General features: G+C 39.8%; 1 protein-coding gene across 2 annotated transcripts in view; it reads right to left on the reverse strand.

Annotated features, from left to right (window-relative positions):
- Positions 1 to 27,439, reverse strand: part of bltp3a (bridge-like lipid transfer protein family member 3A) — a 102,099-nt gene that overhangs the window by 66,501 nt on the left and 8,159 nt on the right. For both annotated transcript variants that reach the window (XM_052034537.1, XM_052034536.1), the window contains exon 2: positions 54 to 216. In XM_052034537.1, the coding sequence (XP_051890497.1) occupies positions 54 to 216 (163 nt within the window). The remainder of the gene's footprint in view (positions 1 to 53; positions 217 to 27,439) is intronic.

The raw sequence follows: 27,439 nt of genomic DNA on the forward strand, positions 1-27,439 counted from the left end.
TCACGATGAAATACATAGCCATACAGGTGAAGATCCAAAGATATACAACCTACCCTGATGGCTGCCTTATTGCAGTACACTCTGGTGATAGCCAACCACGTGGGCAGATCTAGGACATTTTGCAGCACCTCTTCATCAAGCTCCAGGTTTGTCAGTTGACCTTCCCCTTTCAGTGTACTTAGATTGATTTTGTCAGGCGAGAGGTTCTTTGTAAACCTGAAACATGAATTTTGTAAATGAATAATGTACGTCATTTAAATAGCATGGGAAGCCAAATATTCTGGTCTATTATTTAGAACTTGTTTCCGAAGCAAATTTAAACAAATCCACTAATGCAGAAAAAAAAATTCCCGCACTGAGCTGTGCACACTAGTTTTTGTTCTTTTAGGGGAGGTAGGGGAACGTATGGTGATAGAATAAAGAGGAAAAGCATAAGGAGCAATAAAAACAAAAATAACTCAGTGGGCATTGGTGAGAGTGAGAAGAGATTAAAAGTATTAACTCTGAAGCTGAATTTTAATAACCGAAAAAGCACAGAAACAGAAAAATCAATACACCAGCCACCTTTGGTCCCAACAAAGTGGAGCAAACAGAATAAGAAAAGGAAAAGAAAACTAAATGAAAGAACCAAGGATAGGTTGCAAAGGAATTTTAGAATGAGAACCTAAAAGAATTAGTAGAATGACAATGTTTGAGTGAGATTTTGTGCAAGTTGCTGACTTTTCAACTGTTTGCAGGTTTATGGAAGATGGAGAATAGAACATTTTCACTGGATACAGATGACCGCACTTGGGATAAGTGGCTTCTTCAGCAATGGAATGAGGTGGATTTAGAATTAAGCAAAATTTTAAGTATCCACTTCAATGCCCTCAATTTCTAAATGACTTGAAATCCTACTGAAAGCTTGTTTATAACCCATGTAGTTAAATTCTAGAGTTTAACCTTGTTAGTGATTTTGAAAGAGTATATTTGTTCCATTCAGCATACTTGGACAATTAGACAGCATGTGACCGCTACACAAAGTTAAACCATAATGTTCAAGAACCCACCATCATTAAATTATTTTATTTGACTGATGAACTCACAAACATTGTCAAACATATTTCAGGTATCTTTGATTTAGATTTATTTCATTTTTGCAACATTTCACACAGGCTTCTTACATTCCAAGAATGTCAAGAAGAATGTTAATGCATTGTTAACAATACACTTCCTGTTTACCTTCAATCCCAGCACAGCATTTCAAAAACACTAAGATGTGTAGGTGATTCATTTCGACTTAGTCACAGATTTGCCCAATAATGGCTTTCACTTCAGATGTCCCGAATATTTGTTTACTGAATACCCAAACTCAATTGCATCACGGTAAACATGACTTCAGTCAACACATCAATTTATGATAGATGTGTAGTGCAAATCATTGGCATGTCTACTTACCAACCTGTCATCAGTCCCCTCAAAAACAATAACCCCTCAGTATTTGCAAATTACCATCCAATCTTCCCTTCCTCTCCAATATTACTCAACCTCCCAAATTCTAGCTTCACACATGTATCCTTTGTGATACGGACATCAATTGTCCCTCCATTGCCATCATCCATTGAAGGATTGCATTATATGACAATTTACAGCTGATGATACAAATGTTTGGGGCAAGATTACAGAAAGAGTAGCTGCTTGAAATTAAGCCACTGTAAACATGCCTGCAAGTTCAAAAGTGTTTCATAAAGTACTTTTGTTGACAATTTAACTTACTGAATAAAATTGGTGTCCCAGAACTAATGGTGGAAATAGGGATTCATGGTGTTAGAAGTACCAGGTGATGAAATTATGAACCTTAAACAACATGCCTGCAAGGAAACACCAAAAACTGGGTGTGATCTTTTCCAAATGAGATAGCACATGGACATGCACTGAGAGAAAGCCAGCTGTGCAATGCAATTGAAATAATTCATAATGGAACAAATAAAGCACTCAAACCACTGGATTTCCAGGCAAGTATTTTGTCTAAAGAATGGAAGGAAAAGTTTACACTGTATAATGAGCTAGCCATAGCAGATAAACCAAAACAAGATATTAGAGAATATCATCCAATAAAATCCTCAATTAAAATTTCCATAATGCATTAGTTGCATCACGAGCACAACGTAATCAATCTAGTAATGAGACATTTGACTGTTACTGCTTTTGATTGAGCAAAATGCAGAGAATTCTTAATGGGGCTGAGATAATCGGTAGATGTGAAGGCCTTGCTGAAATAGGAAATTAATGATGCATAAAGGAAGAGTACTACAGTAATTATGGGGTGACTTTAATCTACCTATAGACTGGCCAAACCATTTCAGCAACGACACTATGGAGGAAAAAATCCTCAAGTGTGCAGAAGCTGGCTTTTTAGACATGTTGTGCAGCCAATGAGGGAACAGGCTATCTTTGACTGGGAACTTTGCAATGAAAAAGGGTTAGTAATGATCTTGTTGTGCTTGGTCCTCTTGGGACTGACCATAACATCATAGAATTCTTCATAAAGATTTCTATTTTGGTGTGGTTTTGTTCAAACCAAATCCAGGGTCCCAAATCTAAAGTAAAAAGAAAACAAAATAAGTAGGTACAAGGAGTGAGTTGGCTGTGAAAGAATGGGGAGCTTCATTACAAGGCAGGGAGGTGATAATCTACAACTTGTGCAGCAAATGCAGGAACTGCAGCAGTTGTACATTCCTGCCTGCTGCAAAAATACAAGAGGATAAATGACCCAAACGACAAAAGGTAGTTAAGGATAAAATGAGATTAAGAAAAAAAAATCATAAGATTGCCAAAGTAGCAAACCTAAGGATTGGGAGCAGTTTAGCTTTCAAAGAGGACAAAGAATAGATTAAAATAAAACAGTATGAGAACTTGCATTGAACACAGACCATAAAAACTTCTAGAAATATGTAAAAAGAGAAAGTTTAGCGAAGGCAAGTGTGGATCTCCTGGAGTCAGAATCAATAAATGGGGAATAGGGAAACGGCAGAGCAATTAAACAAATACTTTGCTCTGTTTTCCATGAAATGGACATAAATACTTCACAGAAATTTTAAGGAACCAAGAATCTAATGAGGGCGATAAATTAATGGAAATCAGTATTAATAAGAAAATTGTGCTCGATAAATTAAATGCATTAAAAGCTGATAAAGCCCCAGGGCCTGATATCTTTCATCCTAGGGTTTTAAAAGAGGTAGCCTTGGAAATAGCAGATGCATTGGTATTGGTTTATTATTGTCACCGAGGTACAGTGAAAAGCTTGTCTTACAAACCGATCGTACAGGTCAATTCATTACACAGTGCAGTTACATTGAGTTAGTACAAAGTGCATTGATGTAGTATAGGTAAAAACAGTAACAGTACAGAGTAAAGTATCACAGCTACAGAGAAAGTGCAGTGCAATAAGGTGCAAGGTCACAGCAAGGTAGATCACGAGGTCATAGTCCATCTCATTGTATAAAGGGACCTTTCAATAGTCTTATCATTTTCTAGGATTCTATAGATGACAGAATAGTTCCTACAGATTGGAGGGTGGCAAATGTAAGCTCATTATTTCTAGAAAAAGGATGGAGAGAGAAAACACAAAACTACTGACTGGTTAGCCAAACATCAGTATTGGAAAACATGCTAGAGCTATTATAAAGAATGAGATAGAAGTACAATTTGAAAATAGCAACCAAATTAGAAAAAAGTCATCGTCGATTTGTGGAAAGGAGAGTGTTTGACAAATCAACTGAGGATGTAACTAGTAGAATAGCTAAGTGAAAATGAACAGATTTGGCTTCAATTTTTTTCAAAAGCCCAACTTAAAAGCACTTAAATGAAAACACATAGTATTGAAGTAATGTATTGGCATGAATTGATAATTGGTTGACAGACAACAATAAGAATAAATTTATTGAGGTGTCAAGCAGTAACTGGTGGAATACCACAGTGATCAGTGCTTTGGCCTCAGCTATTCAGAATATAGAAAAATGTTTTGGATGAGGATCTTTCTATTGTCAGCTGATGCCTCCAAACTAGATGGGATTATGAATTGTGAGGAAGATGCAAAGAAAGGTTTCAAGGTAACTTAGATATATTAGACAGTTGGGCAAAAACATTGCACATGCAAATATAGTGTGGATAAAAGTGAAGTTATCGACTTCGGTGGGAAAAATGGAAAAGGAGGCATACTATTAAGGATGCCTTGTTACAATTATGTAGGGCCTTTGAGACATCACACCTGGAGTACTGTGTGCAGTTTTGGTCTCAACCCTGGAAAGGATATACTTCCCATAGAGGCAGGTATATCACATTGATTCCTGGGATGGTTGGGTTGCAATGCAAGGATAAATGAAGCTGACTAGATCCATATTCACTGGACTTTAAAATGAGAGGGAATCTAACTGAAAGTTACAAAATTCTGACAAGAGAAAGAAACACTAAATCCAGGATGTTTCCCCCAATTTGGCTATCTAGAATAAGGGGTTACAGTGTCTGGATACAGGGCAAGACATTTTGAGGAAATGTCCTTAACTCAGAGGGTGGTGAAGCTGTGGAAAGCACTACCACAGAAGAGCAGTAGAGGCCAGGTTGCTGAATGTATGCAAAAAGGAGATGGGTAAATTTCTAGATCATCAAGGGATACAATGAAAAAGCAAGAACTCTGTTATTGAAGACACAATCATCTACAATTGTACTGAATGGCAGAGCAGGCTTGAACAAACAGATAGCCTGCTCCTATTTTAAATGTTTCTTCCAGAAATGGAAGGAGTAGCACTCAAATAAAGAGTCTTTAGATAACTATATAAAATGTGGTGTGTCTGTGACTGTAAGTAAATGTCAGTATTCTCAAATTACACAGAAGAGTGAAATCTCAGATTTCAATTTTAGTCTTAGATTTAGAGATAGCAGTAATGGCATTGGTATGACACTGCAACTGGCCTCAATGTTCCTGAGCTAGAATGGGAAATGAGAAGATCTGATCTTATTACTTTGTTCCCCACTGACAAGACCCAACCATTTGGGTATATGTGGATATCAGAGTTAGCTGGATGACAATTTGCCGAAGTCTGATAAAACATTTCAGAAAGAGGGGTGAGGACAAAAAAAAACATATTTCTATTACAAAAGCTGACTTACTATGCCCAGAGCCCTCAGCAATGGAAAATAAAAGCAGGTTATTCAGTGTTGCTAAGCCAAGTTAATCAATTCTCATATTTTGTGTTCTCAGGCATGATACTAATGACCATGAAGAACAATGTAGAATTTTGATTAAGCATTCCACTGAATGCAGTCAAATATTTCAAAATACCATTTACATATTAAAATACAGATATGAATCAATGCAAATTGCAAACTAGGTGGCCATTCAGATATGACTTTATACCTTCCTCAATGAGCAAGCAGCCTACCGTTTGTTTTGTCATAAAATGGTGTTGAGAACAAATACAGATTTGGCAGTTCATCTGCAATTGGAGGTAAATACAAAGACAGAAATAACTCTCTTCCCTCACCATTTCCTCCCCCCCCGCCCCCCCCCCCCCAAAACTTAAACGGGTAGTTCTTAGGTAAACACTCATTCCTACAAGGCTACATTCCACATTTGCTCCACTTTCATTAAACGTGGCAAAGATTCAGTTAAGGTTTTTAAAAAAATTCTTCCAACAAACGTAAATGCAATTTGGCATTAGGAGGTTGGAACATCGCTTCTAAGGCACATACAACTTAATATTCAACTTGACATGATTTCTCTTTTCAAAAGTGAATAAACTAAGCCAAATGTTTTCAAGTTACTCTGGGGGGAAAAAAAAGCATAAAATGGCCCAAAACATACAATAAGCATCAAATTCTCCCAGGTATGTTTAAGTATTCCCTATGCAAGTAAAATTTGACGTGACTAGAATTCAAAAGCAGCATTTCCAACAGTGGCAACAATCTAACTATTGAATACAGAAAAAGTGTTTTATTTTATCAAAAGGAAGATAATACAAAATTCTTCTCTAATTAGGGTCAAGGTTATTGTTAAGTGCCCTAATTTACAGCTGGAGCAAGTACCAACCAAAATCAAGAATGAGGCTTACATTTAACTTGAAAGTCCTTAATTGTGATCTTAAAAGTATCTTAGACTTTGTTCAAAATGGTAATTTAGTTTGTTGACTACCATTATGTACAGATAATCCTTTTAAACACCACATGGATTTTCTCCGTCATCATGTTCTTCAATTCTTTCCAGTTTCCCCATGACTGAGTTTGCATTACAATCAAAGTCTTTTACTTGAGGTACCATCATTTTATCATTTGCTATTTTGAAGAAATTATTTCAGCCAAATGGACAAAGTAGCCTCCTTCACATCAACAACTGGCAAGGATGTGGCAAGTTACTACATTCCTGCAATAGTGTATAAAACCACAGATGCTAAAAAATAGAAACCAAATTAAAAATCCTGAAAAGGCTTAATAATTCACCAGATTCTGTTACTGAAAGACAGAGCACTTCCTTCACCAGCTCAAATGTTAGCATGATAAAGTATGGTTAAACAACTTTCAATGTTTGGATAGTAAACTAGCTTTCCATCTGTTACCGGCAAAGTTTTATACATTTAGAGGGCAATCACTTTGATGGGATTATCCTACTGGCCTTGAAAAAGTCACCGGAATTTGGAAGAACAAATATATAGACAAAATAGCAGAAGGATGCAAAAGCAATCGGGCTATAGTAGTGGATGATTTTAACTTTCCCAGTATTGACTGGGATTACCTTAGTGCAAGGGGCCTAGATGGGTTGGAATTCGTTAAATGCATGCAGGGTGAGAGTCCTTCTAGGAAGAGAGTTGTACTCGACTGTATTTTAGGAAATGAGGGTGGGCAATTGTCTGTGGAGGAACCCTTTACCAACAGTAACCACAATTCATTAAGCTTTGTAGAAGTCATGGAAAAGGTTAAGTTTGGACCAAAGAATGGGGGGGGAGGGCTGACCTCAATAGCATAAGACAAGACCTGGCGAAAGTAGATTGGGAACAGCTGCAGGAAGGAAGACAACGTTCGATAAGTGGGAGGCATTTAGAAGTGAAATAGTAAGAGTTCAGAGTCAGCATATTCCTGTAAGGCTAAGAAGAAAACATGATATGAAGAGAACCTTGGTTAACAAAGGAAATGGAAGGTTTGATCAGGAAGGAGGAGGAAGCATAAGTCATGTGCAGGGAATTGTTATCAATTGAGTCCTTTGAGGTTATAAGAGAGATCTTAATAAAGCAGTTAGGAAGGCAAAAAGGCCCTGGCTGACAGAATTAAAGAAAATTTCAGAACCTTTCATAAATATATTAGAATCAAGGGGGTAGCTAGGGAAAAGGTAGGCCCCATGAGGTACCAAAAGACAGGTCTTTCTGTGGAGCCTGGAGACATGTGGTGTCCTGAACACTTTGCATCAATCTGAAACGCATGCATCTGTCAGAGGTGTCAGAGATATTGATGCACATCAAGGTGGACAAATCTCAAGGACCTGATGAAACCTATCCCAGAGTCTTATGGGAAGCAAGGGAGGAGATTGTTGGGGCTCAGACAGAGTTTTGCATCATGTCCAGCCACTGGAAGACTGCAGGGTAGCTAAGGTTGTCCCCATATTCAAGAAGGGCAGTAGGGATAAGCCAGAAATCTACTGGCCGATGAGCCTTAAGTCAATAGACGGGAAACTATTGGAAAAAGTTCTTCAGGATAGGATTTATGATCACTTGGAAAGGCAAGGACTGATTTGGAGGAGTCAGCAAGGTTTTATGCATGGGAAATCCTGCCTCACAGATCTGAGTTTTTTTTCCTGAGGAAGTTACTAAGATGATTGATGAAGGCAATACAGTAGATGTGGTACACATGGACTTTAGCAAGGTTTTTGACAAGGTCCCGCACAGTTGGCTGACCCAGAAAGTTAAGGCACATGGAGTCAGAGGTGCTTTGACAAATTGGATCCAAAATTGGCTTGGTGATAGGAGGCAGAGGGTAGTGGTGGAAGGCTACTTTTCTGATTGGAAGTCTGTAACTGCAATCAGTTGTATACTGTTAGAATTGGGATTGGTGCTGGGGCCTTTATTGTTTGTCATATATCCATATAAATAACTTGGATGAGAAAGTCTGTGGTCTGTTAAGTAAGTTTACTGATGACATGAAGACTGGCGGAGGTGTATTTAGCGAAGATAGTTGCTCAAGAATAGAAGGGGAATTGGGTCAGCTGGAAAGTTGGATGAAGTGGTGGCAGATGGAATTTAATCCAGACAAGTGCAAGGTAATGCATTTTGGGTCATCTAATACTGGCCAGACATACAGTAAATGGCAGGGACTTTAAAAGCATTGGTATACAGAGGGATCTTGAGCTGCAAGCTCGAAGTTCTCTGAAAAATGGCACAGGTGGATAGGGTACTGAAGGTGTTTAGCTTGAAATCACGATGATGCTGGAGGAACTCAGCAGACCAGGCAGCATCCATGCAGAGAAGTAAGCAGTCAATGTTTTGGGTCAGGACCCTTCTTCAGGACTGAAGATAGGAAAAGGGGAAGGCCAATATATAGGAGGGAAAAGCAGAGCAGTGATAGGTGGATGAAAGAGGGGAGGCAGCGTGGGCACAAGGTGGTGATGAAGTCCCTGGATGGAGGTGATGTGGTCCCTAGGTGGAGGTGATGGAGGTGGTGTAGGGGCAGCTGTTGCACCTATGGTGGGGGCCCCTACACTAGCTCCATCCAGAGACCCTAACAGTCCTTTCAGGTGAGACAGGGATTCATCTGCACCTCCCTTAATATTAATCTACTGCATTCGGTGCTCCGTGTAGCCTCCTCTACATTGGCAAGACGAAACCCAGACTAAGTGACCATTTCGCGGAACACCTGCGCTCCGTCCATAACCACGATCTGCATCTCCCCATTGCCAGTCACTTCAACTCCCCCTCCAACTCCATCACAGATACATCAGTCCTCGGCCTCCTCCACTGCCAGGACAAGCCCAAGCACAAACTGGAGGAACAGCCCCTCATTTTCCCTCTTGGAAGCTTGCAGCCTAACAGCATGAACATTGAATTCTCCCACTTTAAGTGGATCTGCTCTCCCCTCCTTCCCCGCCCCTGCCTATCACTATCTCTTACCTGCATCAACCTATCACCACCTTGTGCCCACCCCGCCTTCCTTCTTTTGTCCACCTATCACTACTCTGCTTTCCCCCCCTATATATTGAGCTTCCCTTTATCCCATCTTCAGTCCTGAAGAAGGGTCCTGACCCGAAACGTTGACTGCCTGCTTCTCTGCCTGGCTTGCTGAGTTCCTCCAGCATCATAGTGTTTTTTATCTAGGTATTCCAGCATCTGCAGTTCTTTGTTTCTCCAAGGTGTTTAGCTTGCTTGCCTTCATATACAGTGGTATTGAGTAAAAGACGTGACATCATGTTGCAGCTGTACAAAACATTGGTTTGGCCACACTTAGAATCTTGTGTGCAGTTCTGATCACCAGACAATAGAAAGGATGTGGTTGCACTAGAAAGAGTGCAGAAGAGCTTCACCAGGATGTTGCCTGGAATGGAGGGCTTCAGTTAAAAGGAGAGATAGGGGAGATTGAGGGTTGACCTTGTAGGAAGTTTATAAAATTTTGAGAGGCATAGACAGGGTAGATAGGCACAGTCTTTTTCTCAGGGTAGGGGGAGTCCAAAACTAGAGGACAGAGGTTTAAGGTGAGAAGAGAAATACTTGAGAGAGATCTCAGGGACATATTTTTCCCCCACACAGATAGTGGTGGGTATATGGAACAAGGTGCCAGAGGAGATGTAAAGATAGGTACAATCATAGTGTTTAAAAAGCATTTCAACAGGTACACAAATAGAAAAGGTGTAGAGGGATATGGGTCAAATGCAGGAAAATGGGATTGGCATTGATAGCCATCTCAGTTGGTATGGCTGAGTTGGGCAGAAGGGCCCATTTCTGTGCTGTACAACTCCATGACTGTAGTGCAATTAATTGACAAACAAATAATAGCCTGCTTTACAAACTACAATTGTAATTGCAGCAAAGGCACTTGCCAATGTCATTTCATTACAACAGAGCCTGCATTTAAACTGTCAGAATCCTTCATTGCATGATCGTATTGCAATTATAAACAATAAATTACCACAAGGTAGCAGCTAAACTTGTCATTGTTTAAACAAGGATGGTTAAAAATTGAGTATTTCAATGCAGACCTCCATGAAATAAAAATCAATAGCTTTCATGTTGTGCAATTTAAAATGTGTAGGCCTAGAAATTAGCAGTGTTATTTTAGTGCACTGAAGTTTCTTGCTTTTAAAACAATTTACTGTCCTGAAAATAAATAGGCTCATTCTACTGCGCCAATCCAACAACAATACTCAGAATTAAGTGATTTTCCCTTCACACCTCCATTAAAATGGTGGGCATCTAGGTTGCTTTTAAACCCAAGACAACAGACTCATTGAGTCCAAATCTTTTTTTGTTTACCAAATATTTTTGCCAATAGTTCCAACATGAACCATAAGCTCTCAGTCACAGACTACTGTAAATCCCACACTTCTTTGCATGTATGTCTAAATGCAGAAGTTCAGGACTTGAAGATTCAGAAGGTGAAATTCATCAGTTGTTCAGACACGAGATTCCATATATTTGCAGCATTACATTGGGGTGGGAGGTGATGATATTAATCAGTTGGAAATTTGGGCCGGAAAATGACAGAGGAATCTTGGGGTGTAAGTCCAGTGCTGAAAATAGCAACACAAGTGGATAGGGTGGTAAAGGTGATGTACATCATGCTTGCCTTCACTGGTGGGGCATTGAGTATAAAAGTTGGGAAGTCACACAGATGGTGGTGGGTGTGTGGAACGAGCTACCAGAGGAAGTGGTACAGGACAGTATGATTACAACTTCTGAAAGACATCTAGACATGGATAGGAAAGTTTTAGAGGGATATGGGCTGAATTCAGGCAAATGGAAGGCAACTTGGTCGGCATGGACAAATTAGGCCAAAGAGCCTTTTTCCATGCTGTATAACTCTATGTTTTTATGTTGCAACTGTATAAAACTTTGGTTAGGCCTCATTTGGAGCCTGGTCACCAGACTTGGAAGGATGAGGTAGCTTTGGAGAGGGTGCAGAAGTAGTTCACCAGGATATTGCCTGGACTGGAGTGCATTAGCTACAAGGAGAGGTTAGACAAACTTGGATTGTCTTCTCTGGAGTGTTGGAGGCTGAGGGCCGACCTGATAAAAGTATATAAAAATTATGAAAGGCATAGACAGGAAAGATAGTGAGAGTCAGTTTAAGGTGAGAGGGGGAAGTTTAAAGGAGATGTGCAAAGTGACAGTGGTAGGTGTCCGAGATGAGATGCCAAGGGAGGTGGTACAAGCAGATAACATCAAAGTTTAAAAGGCATTTAGACAGACACATGAACAAGCAGTGAATAGAGGGATATGGACCTTGTGCAGACAGATAGGATGTTAGACTGGCAAATTAGTCAGTGCAGACATGGTGGGCCGAAGGGCCTATTCCTGTGCTGTACAGTTCTATGTCCTATGTTAAAAATGTCATATGCTGGACACACTTAGCAGGTCAGGCAGCATCTGTGAAAAGAGGTCATTGACCCTCCTCGCTTTACCAATTCCGATGAAAACAAATCAGAGAATATATCTAACAGATTGCAGGCAGCATTGCTCAGGTGATTCCACTGTTTAGGGAGCTGTCTGGTTGATTGATGAGCATTGTTACAGAGGGAGAACACAAACAAAGGACACGTAAAAGCTATGAAATGCAAATGAGAGCTGTTATTCAGATCTATAACCAAAGGAAAATGTTGGAAATGTCCAAAAGATCAGGCAGTGTCTGTGGAAAGTGAAGAGATGAGATAATATTACAAATGGATAATCTTATGGCAGAACTGGCTAACTTTGATACAAACAGATATAGCAAGATATAGCTCAAATTTAATAATTTCATTTCGAGTAACAAAGGGTGCAATATGCCCACTCAGAAGATGAGGTGCTGTTCCTCAAACATACATTTGGCCTTGTTGGAATAGTGCAGAAGGTCACAGACAGAATGGTCAGAAAGGAAATGGGACAGAGAAGCAAGATGACAGGCAACTGAAGGTGGCCCCCCGTTTCTTCCACGTAGGGGAAACCAAACTGTGAGCACGAGATACACTAGATGGAAAGAAGTGGAAGTGAATTACCGCTTTATCTGAAGGACCATTTCGATCCCTAGATAGTGGGAAGAGAGGAGGTAAAAGTACAGGTGTTGCATTGCCCACAGTTGGGAAAGTGCTGAGAATGGTGGAGGTGGAAGATTGGAAGGGAATCTTCCAATTTAGGAATGCCAAAAAGTGAAAGGAGAGAAAGATACACCTGATGGAGTCACTTAGAAAGTGGCGAATGTGGGGCTGAATGGCCTGCTCTTGCTTTTAATTTAATATTTTTATATGTGCTATTCTATTAATATACAAATACATATTCACATACTTTGCAGCTCAACCACAATAGCACATCTGCTACGTGGACCAGTGTTAGCTGTTCACTTTCAAAACGAGTTTACTTTCAAGATGTTCTATTTCAGGGAAACAATAGTCTGAGTTAGTTTTGCTTCCTCTCGTATGACGACTTTATATTGGAACTTCTACTAGCTTCTCACTGTTCAAACATTTTCAATGTTCTACTTCATGTTTAAGTTCTTACAGAAGAATTTCCTGATTACAAGCAAATAGTACCCAAGACATATATGATAATGGGCATCTCACACTGAATGATCATGGTCACATCTTCAGCAAGCAAGCAACGTCACAGCAGGAAAGTGCCTGTGTTGAAGTAATATCCAGAAGTTAGCACAAGGAAATTGGATAGCTAATTTCTCATGTGATAATAGCTCAATAAATGAATAGCAATGATAACTCTGTGGCCTGTGTGCAATCACTTACTCTCAATTGCAAATAAATAGATCTAATGCATGGTTCTAGATTTAATTGATGCCAAAGGTGTCATTGTTCAATTCTCTGTAAGGGATGTGATGTTGCTACGTGTAACTGGTAAACCAACTCAAAGCTAATTCAAAATGAAAATTTAATTGCTACACGAATATATTGCAGTCCTGGAAACCTGTGGTAGTAACTCCCCATCCCCACAATCAAATTAAAAGCTGCAGGAAGTGGAATTAGGCCTCAACTATGGTTGGAAATTAAACTTTTGACTGTATGACGTGTGTGTATGTATGTATGTATATATATAGTTGGATGGCCACTCATTGAAGAACCGAAAAACAGGTGCATTAGCATAGTAGTGACTCACAATGTCTGGAATAGGCAGGAAGCAAATTGATTTGGTGTCTACTCTGGTAATTCTAACCACCAGATATATATAAAACTGAGAAAAAAAACAATGTTTCCAATAAACTTAAGCAACATCTCATGCAAAGATTAATCTGGTAATTAAGCATGCAACAGATCCACCTTGTCACTGCCCAACATCCAATATTTCATAAGTTCCACTTAGTTTAAGTTAGTAAAACAATTTGCATATACAAAAAGCTAAATTACCAGAGTAATTTCCCGCAACACTATGAAGTAACTTCCACCAATAACACAAATTTTAAATCTGTTCATGTTTCTGTTAGAAGGACCAATGTTGTTTCATGCTTTCTTAATTAGCTTTTCTCAATAACAAATGGTATTGCAAATCCCAACCAGACTTAAAAACGAATACTTGAATATTCAGGTCAAGTAGCACTTTTGGATGGGGAACAAGGTGAGGGAGAGCAAGAGAGATCAAACATAGGAAAATAAAGAGATAAAAAAATACCCATTGCACTGTAAGAGAAGGAGGATAAGAGGGCAGAGAGAACAAAAGGAAAGCCTGTCACTGGAGAGATTGAACGATACAACCTGTGCTGGTGCCAAGTAAAGGATCTCAGTAAAGTTTAATGAATGACAAGATGTGTGTGGAGGAGGAGTAAGTAGATGACAAATGGAATCTGAAATTACCACAAAACGAGGGGAAAGAAAAAAATCTGAATTTTGGATATAGGAGACACAACCAGGATTGAACAACACCATTACAAAGGAACCTACAGGCAATGCAGAACCCCTTGTCTTTCAGGGGTTCTGCATTGCCTGTAGGTTCCTTTGTGTTGCTGCTGTTTAAGTAACAATGAGGAATGTGGGAAGATTAAAAGTTATCCATTCTGGCAAAGAAATTAAAAAATACTATTATCCAATAAGGTGAGAGACCACATAAGGACCATGGTGTTCAAATGCATGATTTGCAGAAGGCTAATGTCCAGATACAGCAAGTAATTAGGAGATCAAACAATGTTATTGCTTGTTTCAAGGGCAATTGAATACAAAGGGGAGGAGGTCATGTTCAAATTACATTGAGCATTGGAGATCACATCTGGAGTACTGTGCATTGATCTCCTTATCTAGGGAAGGAGGTAAAGTATTGGATGTGGTTCAGAGAAATTGGTTTACTGGACTGACATCTGGAATGGTCAGGTTGTCCAAGGAAAAAACGTTGAATGTGCTGGCTTGTACTTGCTGGAGTTCAGAAAGAGTGACATAACTTGAGTATATAAGATCTTGAGGGGTCTTAATGGGAGAATCTGGAACTAGACATCATTATTTAAAAATAAGAGGTTGCCCATTCAAGACAGACGAGCAATTTTTTTGTTTTGTTTTGAGGGTCTCTTCCTCAAAAGGACTTTGAATATTTCTAAAGGTAGAGTTAGATAAATAGAAAGGGTGCAAAAGGTTGAATTCACATACAAGTACAGTTATCAACTCAACCAACTATAAATTAGATAGATCTACAAGTTGTCTCAACCTCAACTTCAGAGAGGGCATGTACTATCCTTCATGTCCAGTCTGGACAAGAACACATGCTTGTAGGATGATTGATATAAACCTTTTCCTTTGTCACCCTCTGCACCATGTGGCTTCTGATACCTGGGTACTTCCACAGTCCCCCATTCCATCTTGTCAATTCTCGATGGCTTGGTGGTCACAGCACTCCAGATTCTCAAAGTCACAGTAGTCTCTCAACCTTATGATTTAAGTTACTTCTTTTTCTCCACCTATCTTTCAAAATTAAGCTGCATCAAGCTCAGCTACATCTAAAAATAACTATCAACCAACAAGTCAAACAGGAACATACAGGCAGAAAGATGGGGAAAAAAAAAATTGGACTCCTGGTTCAGTAACTGCCACCGCATTCCTTACTTCTCCATGGAAGCAAATTTTTTTTTAATCAAAATAGACTTTATTCATAATAAAGGAAACTATATACAATAATAAAACTGTTCAAACCTTTACATTCGTGTACAGTTCAATTCTTAGTGTTACCTTTTTATATATAAAAAACACAGCACCGATGCCACACGTGTGGCTCCCTGGGGTGATACCCCAATCCCATATTTACAACATTTGAGCGGCTTCCTCGCCTGACCCCGTCCCTCCTTCTCCTGTGGCAGAAGAATCCTAAACGTCCTTCCCCACCGAGCCCTTGCGCTGGCTGCACCCAGCTTCAGTGCATCCCTCAGCAAGTACTCCTGCAGCCTGGAATGTGCCAGTCAGCAGCATTCCCCTACGGACATCTCACAGTGCTGGGAGACCAAAGGGCGTCTTTCACCGAGTTGATGACCTTCCAGCAGCAGTTGATGTCTGTCTCTGTGTGTGTCCCCGGGAACAGCCTGTAGATCAGAGAATCCTCTATTACGCTGCTGCTGGGGATGAAACGTGACAAGGACCCCTGTATCTTGTGCCACACCCTCCTCGCAAACCCACAGCCCCCAAAGAGGTGGGCGACCGTCTCGTCCCCGGCACAGTCCTCCCGGGGGCAGCGTGTGCTGGGGGTGATGCTCTGACCGTGCAGGACGGATCTCACTGGGAGGGCCCCTCTCACTGCCAGCCAAGCGAGGTCTTGGTGCTTGTTGGTGAGTTCTGGCAATGAGGCATTCTGCCAGATGGTCTGGACAGTCTGCTCAGAGAACCACCCCACGGTGTCCATCGAGTCCTTCTCCTGCAGTGTCTGCAGGATGTTCCGTGCTGACCACTTCCTGATGGACTTATGGTCCAAGGGGTTGGTCCGGAAGAACTTCTCCACGAAGGACAGGTAGTGTGGCAACGTCCTTCTGACTGGGACGCCATGTGGCCACGGGGCCAGGCCCATCCTTTGCAACAGCCGGGACAGGTAGAACCTCGGTACGTAGTGACACTTGGTGCCCATGTACTCGGGTTCCACGCACAGCCTGATGCAGCCACAGACAAAGGTGGTCATCAGCATGAGGGCGACACTGGGGACACCTTTACCCCCATTGTCCAGGGACTTGTGCATGGCGACCCGTCGGACCCGCTCCATCTTGGATCCCCAGACGAACCGGAAAACGGCCCGGGTGATTTCCAAGCCAGAGGAGCAAGGGACAGGCCACACCTGCGCCAAGTACAGCAGCCCTGAGAGCACCTCACACCTGATGACCAGGTTCTTCCCAGTTATCAATAAGGAGCGCCGTTCCCACAGTCCCAGTTTCTGCTTCCGCCAATTTTTGTTGCACGCCCCGGCCCCTCCGAACCAGATCCCCAGCACCTTCAGATAGTCAGGCCTGACGGTGAAGGGGACGTTGGATCGGTCAGGCCACTTGCCGAAGAGCATGGCCTCACTCTTCACGCGGTTGACTCTGGCCCCTGATGCCTACTCAAACCGGTCACAGATGCTGATCAATCTGCCGACTGACCTCGGGTCTGAGCAGAAGACGGCAACGTCGTCCATGTACAGGGAGGTTTTCACCTGGGTGCCCCCGCTGCCTGGCAACGTCACCCCTCCGATGCTCTTGTCCTTCCTGATAGATTCGGCAAAGGGTTCTATACAGCACACGAACAAGACGGGACAGAGGGCAGCCCTGCCTGACTCCAGACTTGATGGGGAAGCTGTCTGTTTCCCACCCATTGATTTGGACTGCACTACGGATGTCTGTGTAGAGCAGTTGGATCCAGTTCCTGATTCCCTCCCCAAAGCCCATTTTGGAGAGCACGTCCAACATGTACGTGTGTGATATCCTGTCGAAGGCCTTCTCCCAGTCCAAGCTGACCAGGCAGGTGTCCACCCCTGTCCTGCACGTAAGCGATCATATCTCTGAGCAGCACGAGGCTGTCAAAGATCTTCCTGCCAGGTACAGCACAGGTTTGGTACGGGTGGATCACCTGTCCCAGAGCAGACTTGACCCTGTTGGCGATGGCCTTGGACAGGATCTTATAATCTACATTCAACAGTGAGATGGGTCTCCAATTCCTGATGTCCTCCCTCTCCCCCTTCTGCTTGTAGATGAGGGTAATGGTACCCTTCCTCATGGACTCTGACATGCTGCCAGTTCGAAGCATAGCGTTGTACACTTCCAGCAGGTTGGGGCCCATCCTGTCCCACAGAGCCGAGTACAACTCCACCGGTAAGCCATCATTATTTAGCCTCCCTGTCAGATGCAGGATGGTATGGAGAGATTAAGCTCTATCAAATCTAATTAGACTGGAGAAATGTGACAATCAGTGCTGGACCCAACACATTAAAATGAACATGTTTTTCAGAAAGCAGTTTATGACAAAAACTGACCACAAAGCCGCTATGGGTCTGTTCTATGGAAGTGCATGATCTAAATGGAAACATTTCAGGTTATCAACCAGCAGGAAAAAGTCAATTACCAACTGAAAAAAATTCAATACATACCAATCGGAAGGGTGGAGCCAACGACCTGTGTTTACATTACAACAGTGGACAGCTGTGACCTGTAGTCCTGGTATATCAAATTAGATTTCATCAAAGCTTCAAGGTCCCAGTGAATCTCAGGCCTTTGCACAAAGCCTCTGGTCACCAGTTTCACATGAACAATTCCCATCTGCTGAACACATCAACTTTGGAACCACCACCTTGTGGCCCCACTTCAGACAGTCTTGACACATATTCATGCCACTTTCTTCAGAAAGATCCAAACTCTTTCCTCACCCTCATCTCTGATCCACACCACGCTTACAAAAGGAACATCCTTCCAAGCGGCCCCAAAAGTCTCCTTGGCTATGAACAGAAAATCATTCTCAATAGTTTATGACTGAAAAAAAATGCCCTTCTCCAAATTAGCCATTGCTCTTTGCAAGACAATGCATCTGTGGCAGCATTCTGCTTTGGCGTGCAATTCTCAGTGAAGTAATCCAGATGAAAATACAGAATGTCCCTCTACTAGAGTTGTGCATCTGCCAGTATTGGAATGGCTGATTTTGTTCCAAAAAATCACCAACGGTTTATGGCCTATGACCAGTGTCAAAAGCCTGTCCACGAGAAACTTCTGAAATAGAGCAACTACTAAACATGATGACTAAAGTCTCTCCTTCAACCTTCATGTAAGTGTCACTGGAGATGAGGTTGCAAGAAAGATACAACAGCAGTTGTTTAAGATCAGATTTCATAGGGCATCGCTTCATACCTGCAATGGTTTCAACAAGTCATAATGGACCAGAAATGATTTGCTATCAAGCTTTGTTCTACAGAGTTTATTTGCTCTGGTTGAGGACTTTGGGCCCATGGATAGTGAGTGGAAGACCCGCTGCTCTCATACATTTTAGTGAGCATGTCAACGTGGACCTGGAGCTTGGCCTCAGTGAACACATATGAATGTCATGTGGATACTGAAGCTCAATGACACAGGTCTGAATGAGATATGTTGTGAGGGCTGACTTAACCCCATCTGGTAACTTAGTGCAAGCACAGAATCCCTTGTGAGTATTAATAGTTAAGTGAATCAGAGTCCACACTCAACTCCAAGTCGACATGCATCAGGTCCAACTTACAAAAATAGAGAACATGCCAACTGCTCAATTTTGAGAATTAACAGCCAGTATTGCTTACCGACAGTTCTGTTCGGAGTAACCCTATAGTCCGCACGTTAATCAAATTATTTTGCCTTGGGGAGGACCAATAATGAGGTTCCAATTTAATTGTTAGACCTTCAACACTCCATTCTTTTTTTTTACTTGCACAGCAACTTCGCCTTATAATTAGGAGCACAGGGACCAGGTCTTGGTTGACAATCAATTGGTTCATCACCCAAAATGGAACTGTGAGTTTTGTACCCAACAATACCACATTACAAATCCATGAATTGGTGCTCACACTACACCAAAAAGCTCCTATAGACTCTTAGAGCAGTGCCAAAACCACAAATTGTCACCCACTCAAAATGCAGTGCTGAGGCCAGTCCTTCAACATCAGCAATCTTTTCGCATTGGCAATATTCATTAGCAGCTTCCTCACTACGTTCCTGAATCGGATTGTGCAAAACATTTCAGCAAAGCTCTCTAAGACCTCCCTGAAGTATACATGCTGAATGGTACTGCAGCTTAACAATGGAATCATGCTGAGCAACTGCTTATGATTCAAAACCCATTAACAAGCAATCTACACTCACATCAATTAAAATTAATACACAATACCTGCAATATAATCAGCTCTTGGCCAACAGGCAGCACAGTTGCATCTGCCCCATTCCAGTAGTGCAGGTTCACTTATGACATGTGTGGGAGAGACCTACATTGCAACCACTAAAAATACTAGCTACACTTGAAACAAAAAAAACAGTGGAACTCTCACATCACAACCAAAATTAATTTGTGGAAGAAGTATGAATATTATGCTTCACAATGAAAAGTCAGCAAGCACGATTCCTATTTAGTAAATAAATGAATTCATCAAGCTGAATTACTAATCAGACTGCAAGACAGAATCAATGCATAATCAAAGTGAATATTTTGATTGCTGTATTTTCTTAGGGAAGTTTCTCTTAATTGCCTTCCAGAAGTGTAGCAGACAGAAAATGAATAACTGATATATTATTTTTAAAAAGTATTACTTATATATCTCATGACAATTAAAAGCAGATTTTTTGTTCGCGCACTATCCAATATACTCTACTCCACACTGAATTTTCAGGTCATGGTTCCAGTGTGTCAGTAAATGAGGTTATATTTTGCTTTTGTAGCGGTTGCTACCGCGGAATAAAACAAGACTCTACTCGGAGGATTGCCAAACAGAACTGGTTTATTTTCCCGCCTTGTGCGGGCCCTTTAAGGGAGAAAAACTCCCGCCCAAAAAATCCGGCAATGACGTAAGTCCTACGTCATCAGGACTTTCCCGCGCGCGGGTTCTCCCCGTCGCTCGGAAAGACGAGGCCCGCCGCCATCTTGGGCCTCGTCGCTCCGACGCCGCGCGACCCGACTGCCGAGCCGGTTCGCCCGACTAGACGGTGAGTCGCCACACTTTCGGCATTGTATTCTAGGATTTTATTTTGAACATTACTCGTCTCAAAATCTCAGAAGTACTTCTCAGAAGCTCAAGGTTACATGGCCCATGAGGCCCACACTGGCTTCCAAAGATAGCAATTCCATCAATTCCCTCTCATTTCCATGTAGCCCTTTAACTTTTTCTTCCTTGAACGTTCTATAACTCCGCTGATTCTTGTGCCACATAGCACCATCATGGAGTAATTCACGGTAGTCAATTAACCAACCAGCAAATCTCGAGGATGTGGGAGTAAACCAGAGCACCAGGTTGCAGGAGAAAGATGCAAATTCTACACCAAAAGCACTCAAGATTAGGATCAGACCTAGATCCCTGGAGCCATCATGCCACCTCGTTATTTTGAACACTCTTATATGATGAAAGTGGTCATATTTGGTAAGATTTTTTAAAAAAAACAGCCCATCTAAGATTGTTGGATGAATGCTACCTCACAGAAAACTTCTGAATTTTCAAGGATGTTTTTGACAAGGTGGTAGACAGTAGATAACTTTGCAAGAGCCCTGAGAGACAGAAGTTGCGGACTACAAGTTTTCACACAATCAGAACTTTCAGGGCAGATCTGCCATGATCAGATTGATTGCAGGGCAGGGTTGAGGCCAAGTGGGCACTTCTGCTCCTATTTTATGTCCTAGATACAATGGAAAAATGAGTTGTCATCTTGCAGATAAATCTAATATTACTCACATATGCAATCCCAACAGGTGTACACATGTTTACAACCTAGCCCTATGTATAGAGGGAGAGACCAAGTATTAGTGTTTGAGAGGCTGTGGTGAAATAAAATTGTGTATACAGATATTAACTTGGATAATCAGAAATCAAAACTTGATCAGAGCCCTATCTAATATTCTATTTATATGTTGGTTTACAAAGACCATAGAAAAAATGCAGAGGTTAATGCCCATTTTAATAATCTATAGTTATTATGTAGACTGAAAGAACAGAAGTTCCGCTTTGGAAAAGCAATGATTTAAGGTGACTTGAACTATTAAAATTGACGATGGGACTAACTGATGAGTATTTAGACAAATTATTTTTAATAATGTTAGAACAAGAGGTGGTATGCTTGTTTTAAGCAAGCATAGACCTGTTGTTAGATGATTGGAACAATTTCCTTTTGTGGAAGGTCACAGACATTTGGAATAAGTTCCCAAAAACTGCAGATTTGCTGGGAAGTATGAAAAAGGCAGCCAGATGAAATTTCACTATCTATTATGTTCACTGTAATTTCCTGGAATTTGTTTCTAACCAGCATCAGGGTAGTCAAAGAAGAATCCCACAGAAAAAGTCCAAGGATTTCATGGTTCCCAGTAAAAGGGATGGCAAGGTGAAAAAGAACTGAGCACCTTTATTTAAAAAAAATTAATAAGACAGTTTGATTCAAGCTTCTTTCTTCGACTGACTTTTCATAAAGCATTGCATTAATACGTATCTGGTTCTCAGTTTTTCATTCTAATCTCTGAACAAGATTACATTAATAATAAAGCACAAACAGCAGATCGCAGATGGCAACTCGTAAAGAGCAACATTGTAAAGAGGATAACACCAGTCATGTGCCCTCCACTATATAGATTTGCTGAGGTTTAGTAGCACAGGAGGACTGATCTTAAATTTGGCACACAAGTGGCTTTAGGGAAGGAAATAGAAAAAACTGCAAACAAATTTCATAACTTGGTCTGCATATTAGCCAGCTTGCAACTCATTTTCATAATTTTCCTTTTTACTATGTGGGTGTAGCTCAACTTGAAATGCAGTTGCAAGCAAAGTAAAACCCCATTGGATTAAGTACTCTAGCACCTTGCACGGAAAATTAATAGGGTTCAGTCAATTTTAATCGACCATAATGGAAAAAGCCCCAAGGCCACAATTAGAAAAATGGTTTCTTTTTCCCACTGATAAAATGCCATTCTTGCAATAAACATCAATCATGGAAAAGTTATATTTTCAATCATTGTGTTCCATTCAAAATACACATGCCTTTTGCTTGTGGATTGCTTTGGTCTGTGGCACATATACTGGTGGTGAAAAGAGCAGAAGCGCAAAGTGAAGGGGGCAAGGGGTAGGGTGGAAACAGCCAAAAAAACCTCACAAAATTAGATTTACAAGAAAAACTGTTTCAATTATTTCTTTGACAAAATTACATCAAAACTCATCTATAGTTATCATTGCAGCTTTCAATTTAGTAGCATCAACTTTTGGTCTTTACAAAGTGCATCTCAAATGAACTTGACTAAATAACCAACAATACTCTATGTCATAAACTAGTTTTAAAAAACCCTGAAATGAAATAAAAATTTTAAGAAGTTTTTTAAAAAAGTCTCTCTTTACAATATTTTTGTTAAATCATTAAAGAAAAGAGTACATGCATCAAAGAGTAAAAATACTACTGAATACGTTGTGTTAAATAATACTTAAGATCACAATACTCTAAATTAATAATCACATATAATAGTTAATAAAGGAAAAAAAATTTGAAATATTTTATTATAAAAGAAATTCTACTCCCACTACCAAAAACCGAAGCTGTTTGATGGAAAAAAACAAGGAAAAACCCTTAAGAACATAACAGTGTCAGCCAATATCTGCGTTTTAGTTCCCAAATCAGAGATTCTGAAAATAATTCAGAAAAGATCCCCACAAGGTTTGAAAGTCTAAGTTAGATTCAAAAACTGAACAGTGAATCTTCTCTAGATTCAGGTATGACATAACATCCCATAACCACTGAGCATGAGTAGGCGGAGTAACTTCCTTCCATTTAAGCAATACTGCTCTCCTGGCTATAAGAGAAATAAAAGCCAGAATGTGTAAATCAGAAGCCTTCAAAGTAATGTCTTTTTCTCCAACAATCCCAAATAGTGCAGTCAAAGGATTAAGTTTAAAATTTATTTTGAAGAGTACAGAAAAAGTATGAAAGACCTCTGTCCAATATTTTTTTTTAAGACTGACACGTCCAGAACATGTGAATTAAAGAAGCCACTCTGTTATTACATTTGTCACAGTAGGGAGATATATCATAATAAAAATGGGATAGTTTATCTTTAGACAAGTGTGCTCTATGGAGCACTTTAAATTGAAGGAGAGAACGATGAGCACATAATGACGAAGTATTAACCAACTTGAAAATTTCATTCCAAGTTTCCTCAGAAATTGACATCTGCAAATCTTGTTCCCAGGCGTTTTCAATTTTATCTAAATATTATATAAAATTATAAACATTTATTGAAAGAAAATTTTTTCACTGTACTGCATTATGTGAAAAGGGTTTTATCAAGTTGGTCTCCCCTTTCTATATCATTGATTGGCCGAATTAATGCTATTAAAATGAATATTTTACCTAAATTTATATATCTATTTCAAGCTTTACCCGTTTTTATTCCTAAGTCTTTCTTTGACTCTCTTGGGTCAATTATATCTTCCTACATATGGAAAAATAAACATCCTAGACTAAATAAAGTTCACCTTCAGAAGGTTAAAAAGAACGGAGGTCTAGCCTTACCTGATTTTATTACTAGGCAGTCAATATACGAAATCTTACATTTTGGTTACATTACATTAATCAAGAGGCTTGTCCAGTTTGGGTTTCTTCGGAAATTAACTCTTAAAAAAATTTCTATTATTTCTCTGCTTGGTTCTTCACTTTCAATATTGTTAAATAAACTAACAAATAATTTAGTAGTTAAACATGCTTTGAGGATTTCGTTACAATTTAGAAAATATTTTGGTTTATTGAGTTTTTCTTTGTCCAGTCCCATTTTCTCTGATTTTTTTTTAAACCTTCTATGACTCATGCAGTTTTTAAAGAGTGGGACAAATTAGGTATTACTTGTTTTCAAGATCTGTTTGTTGGAGGAAACCTTTCTGCCTTTGAACAATTGTCTACCAAGTATAATTTACCAAAAACTCATTTTTTTTTAGATATTTATAAATTAGAGATTTTCTTAAATCTCAATTACATTCCTTTCCTTTGAGTCCTGATAAAAATTTATTAGATGTAATTTTTAATTTGGAACCCTTTCAGGATGGCTGAATATCTAATATTTATGACAGATTACTTGGAATGAGTAAGGTGCCACTAGATAAAACTAAATACACTTGTGTTTTAAAAAAGTCAGGAGCCGGGAAATGGCTAAGTGACAAATTAGCAAAATACTGGTCAACCTTCAGACAACTGGAAGTTTAGTGGCATTCCTCAGGAGTTGGCATTAGGACCGCTACTCATTTTGATGAGCGTGTGCAGAGAGCATAATTTCCAACCCTACAAATGGCATGAAAGTCAAATGCAGCATACAATGTGCAGAACTGTAATGAATGCCAAGTGGTATCAGATTGGTTAAATGTTATCACTCACATCTGCCTATTTCATGTTGAGAAGTGTGAAATTATATATTTTGCTTGGAAGAATTGGAAGGCAATATATACCAAATGATACAGTTTTAAAAGGGGTGTACAACACAGAGCCACAGATGTAAATACACATTTCTTTGAAGGACAAGATGATAATCTTGCCAAGAAAGCCTGTGGATACTCAGATTTATTAATAAAGAGGTATAGGGAGCAAACTATGGTTATGCTACATCTTTATAAGACAACAAGTTTCAAATGGAGTGGTACATTCAGTTTAGAGCAGAAGAGATTTAATGAAATGGTAGCCAGGGAAGAGGGATTACAGTTATGCAGCAAGTCTAAACTAGCTTTCAAAGTTATTCTTAAGAGCAGATGAAGTCAAGAACTGATTGAATTATTCAAAGTTAATTGTTATGATTGCTTCATTCAGAAGAAACTCCCTTTTGGGGGTGGGGGGGAAGGGGAGGGTTACAGGAAGACTGGGGAAAATAAGTCAGAGTGGAACTAATTACAATGCTCTTTCAGGAAACAGCACAGCCTTTATGGGTTGCAACACCAATATCCTTAAGAACAGAAGCCTTCCTTAATGTACAAATCAACCTACTGACATAAAATGTTTATGTAAATCCATTATAGGAGGGAGTTAAGAGAGTTCCACAAGTTTGGAATGGTAAATATGAATGTTAGGATGTGTCTCAAGCCTTCACATTTTGGAAGTTACTTTTCACAAGTAACTAATTGGAATGATTTCCTCATCACATCAAAGTAGAGAGAACACTGTTTACAACTAACTTCCTCTCGGTAACACATTTAATTGCCTTTCCATCATATTGCTTCAGTTGGTCAACTGCATAGTTGTACAAGAGTTCAAAAAGTTTCTATCTGACTAACAGCAAAATGGAATAGCAACAGAGCTCACACCTTATTGTGACAAGAAACAGAGGAAAATGCTGCAAAATGGGAAAGTCTAGGAAGTGCCAGAAGAAATCATATTTAAACACACATATTGAGGGAAAATAAATTCCACTATCTCAGCGGTTCATGTTATGAATGACATAATTCTGAGAGTCTCTCCAGAGCCAATCAATCCTTCTCTAAAAAGTTAATTGCAAGTGCCCAAAAAATATTCTGTTGGTTAGTTGCTCTGCATTCATCCAAAACTCTGATTTTGTTCTTTCAACTTTTCAGTCTATAAAGTGCAAACATCTAAGATGTTTCCAAGGCACTGTTGACAATCTTTATCCTCCATTCGTGAATCTAGTCACAAAACAATGGCAGACATCAAAGGACCCTGCCATCAAGCTTGATTCAGATCTGTGAATTTCCAGTGTTGGATGGACTACTAATCTACTACTATGTGCAGCGACTAAAAAAAGAGTTTACATACAAAACAATGCTACCTCTAACTTCAAAGAACAAGCCACTTCAACTTAATTGGTTTAACTATTGCTCCAATATTGCATGTGTCATTTGAACTCAACTGCTGAAATGCAATTAAAGACAAGTCAAACATACATTACTCAATGCTGTCATTTCAACACATCACTAATTTCAATTAATAAGGCAGAAAAGCAAAAAAAAAATTAAACAAAAAGCTTGAACAAGTCACATTTTGTTTTTATGACGATTCCAAACATGGAAGCTGTGGCAAGGCAAGGGTTAAGATAGTGTGCAAACAGAGATGGTTTGCAGTTACCTGTGCTGAGCAAGGTCCTTGAGAGCAGAGCTCCTCTGTACAGCATGGGAGCTGAGGTCACCAGGCACACCAAGATGAGGATGCAAACGAAGAATTGCAAGGCACACACTAACTATTGGACAATTACTTTACTAACTCTAAGGTATTATTGGCCATTAACATGTAGTTTCTATTGATTATCAACACCTATATTACTGGAACGTGATTGGTATTTTATGTATGCAAATGAAGGATTCTAAGAGGCACAAGATTTTAATTGGTCAATATCTGTTTAAAAGGAACACTTTAGAATAGTTCAGTGCAAGGGGCCAGACTGTTCTCCTTGTGCGCAAGAAATGAGTGCAAGAGTCCAGTTAATCAGCGATGACACAAACCTCTTCTATTGCTCCCACCATACACTTGATTTCTACCAAAACCTAACTACGATGAAGTCCCAAATATCCAATGTCCTTGTCCTGGTCAACTAATGCAGGATCCTGATCATCCTGATTTTGAAATCCCTCCATGGAATCCCCTTTCTATTTCTTTAATCTCTTCCAGACCTACAAATCAGCAGTCCCCATGCACTGTTATAAATAGTTGCAGGAATATTTTTATCAAGTTTTATAAAATCATAATTATTGAATACAATACAATTAAGTTCAATACAAAAAACCCAAAGGTTAATGCAGCAACCCACCTGATTTAATAGGAAAAGATAATATGCTGGTGGCTTTTTTAGATACAGTACTGTAATCTTGTTTGAGATTATCTGCTCTCAACTATCAATTTTGCAAAGACAAGTTAAAAACATTAACTGTTTGCATTTTAATTTCTTATAACATTTACAACAGCATTAAGTTTAGAAATCATTGTTTGTTAGATGACAACCATTTTTACTAAGCAAATCAGATCATTTGCATTCACAGTGTGTTCAATAAACAAAACATCTGGTCACTTAACAAGACCAATAACAATAATTTTTGATCAAATATCAAGAAATATCAGGATAAATGTACAAACGCTGCATCAAAGAGGAAGGTTTTTAGAAGCATGTTAAAAATTAGGA

This window comes from Pristis pectinata, chromosome 20 (assembly GCF_009764475.1).
Source record: "Pristis pectinata isolate sPriPec2 chromosome 20, sPriPec2.1.pri, whole genome shotgun sequence".
Classification (NCBI taxonomy): domain Eukaryota; kingdom Metazoa; phylum Chordata; class Chondrichthyes; order Rhinopristiformes; family Pristidae; genus Pristis; species Pristis pectinata.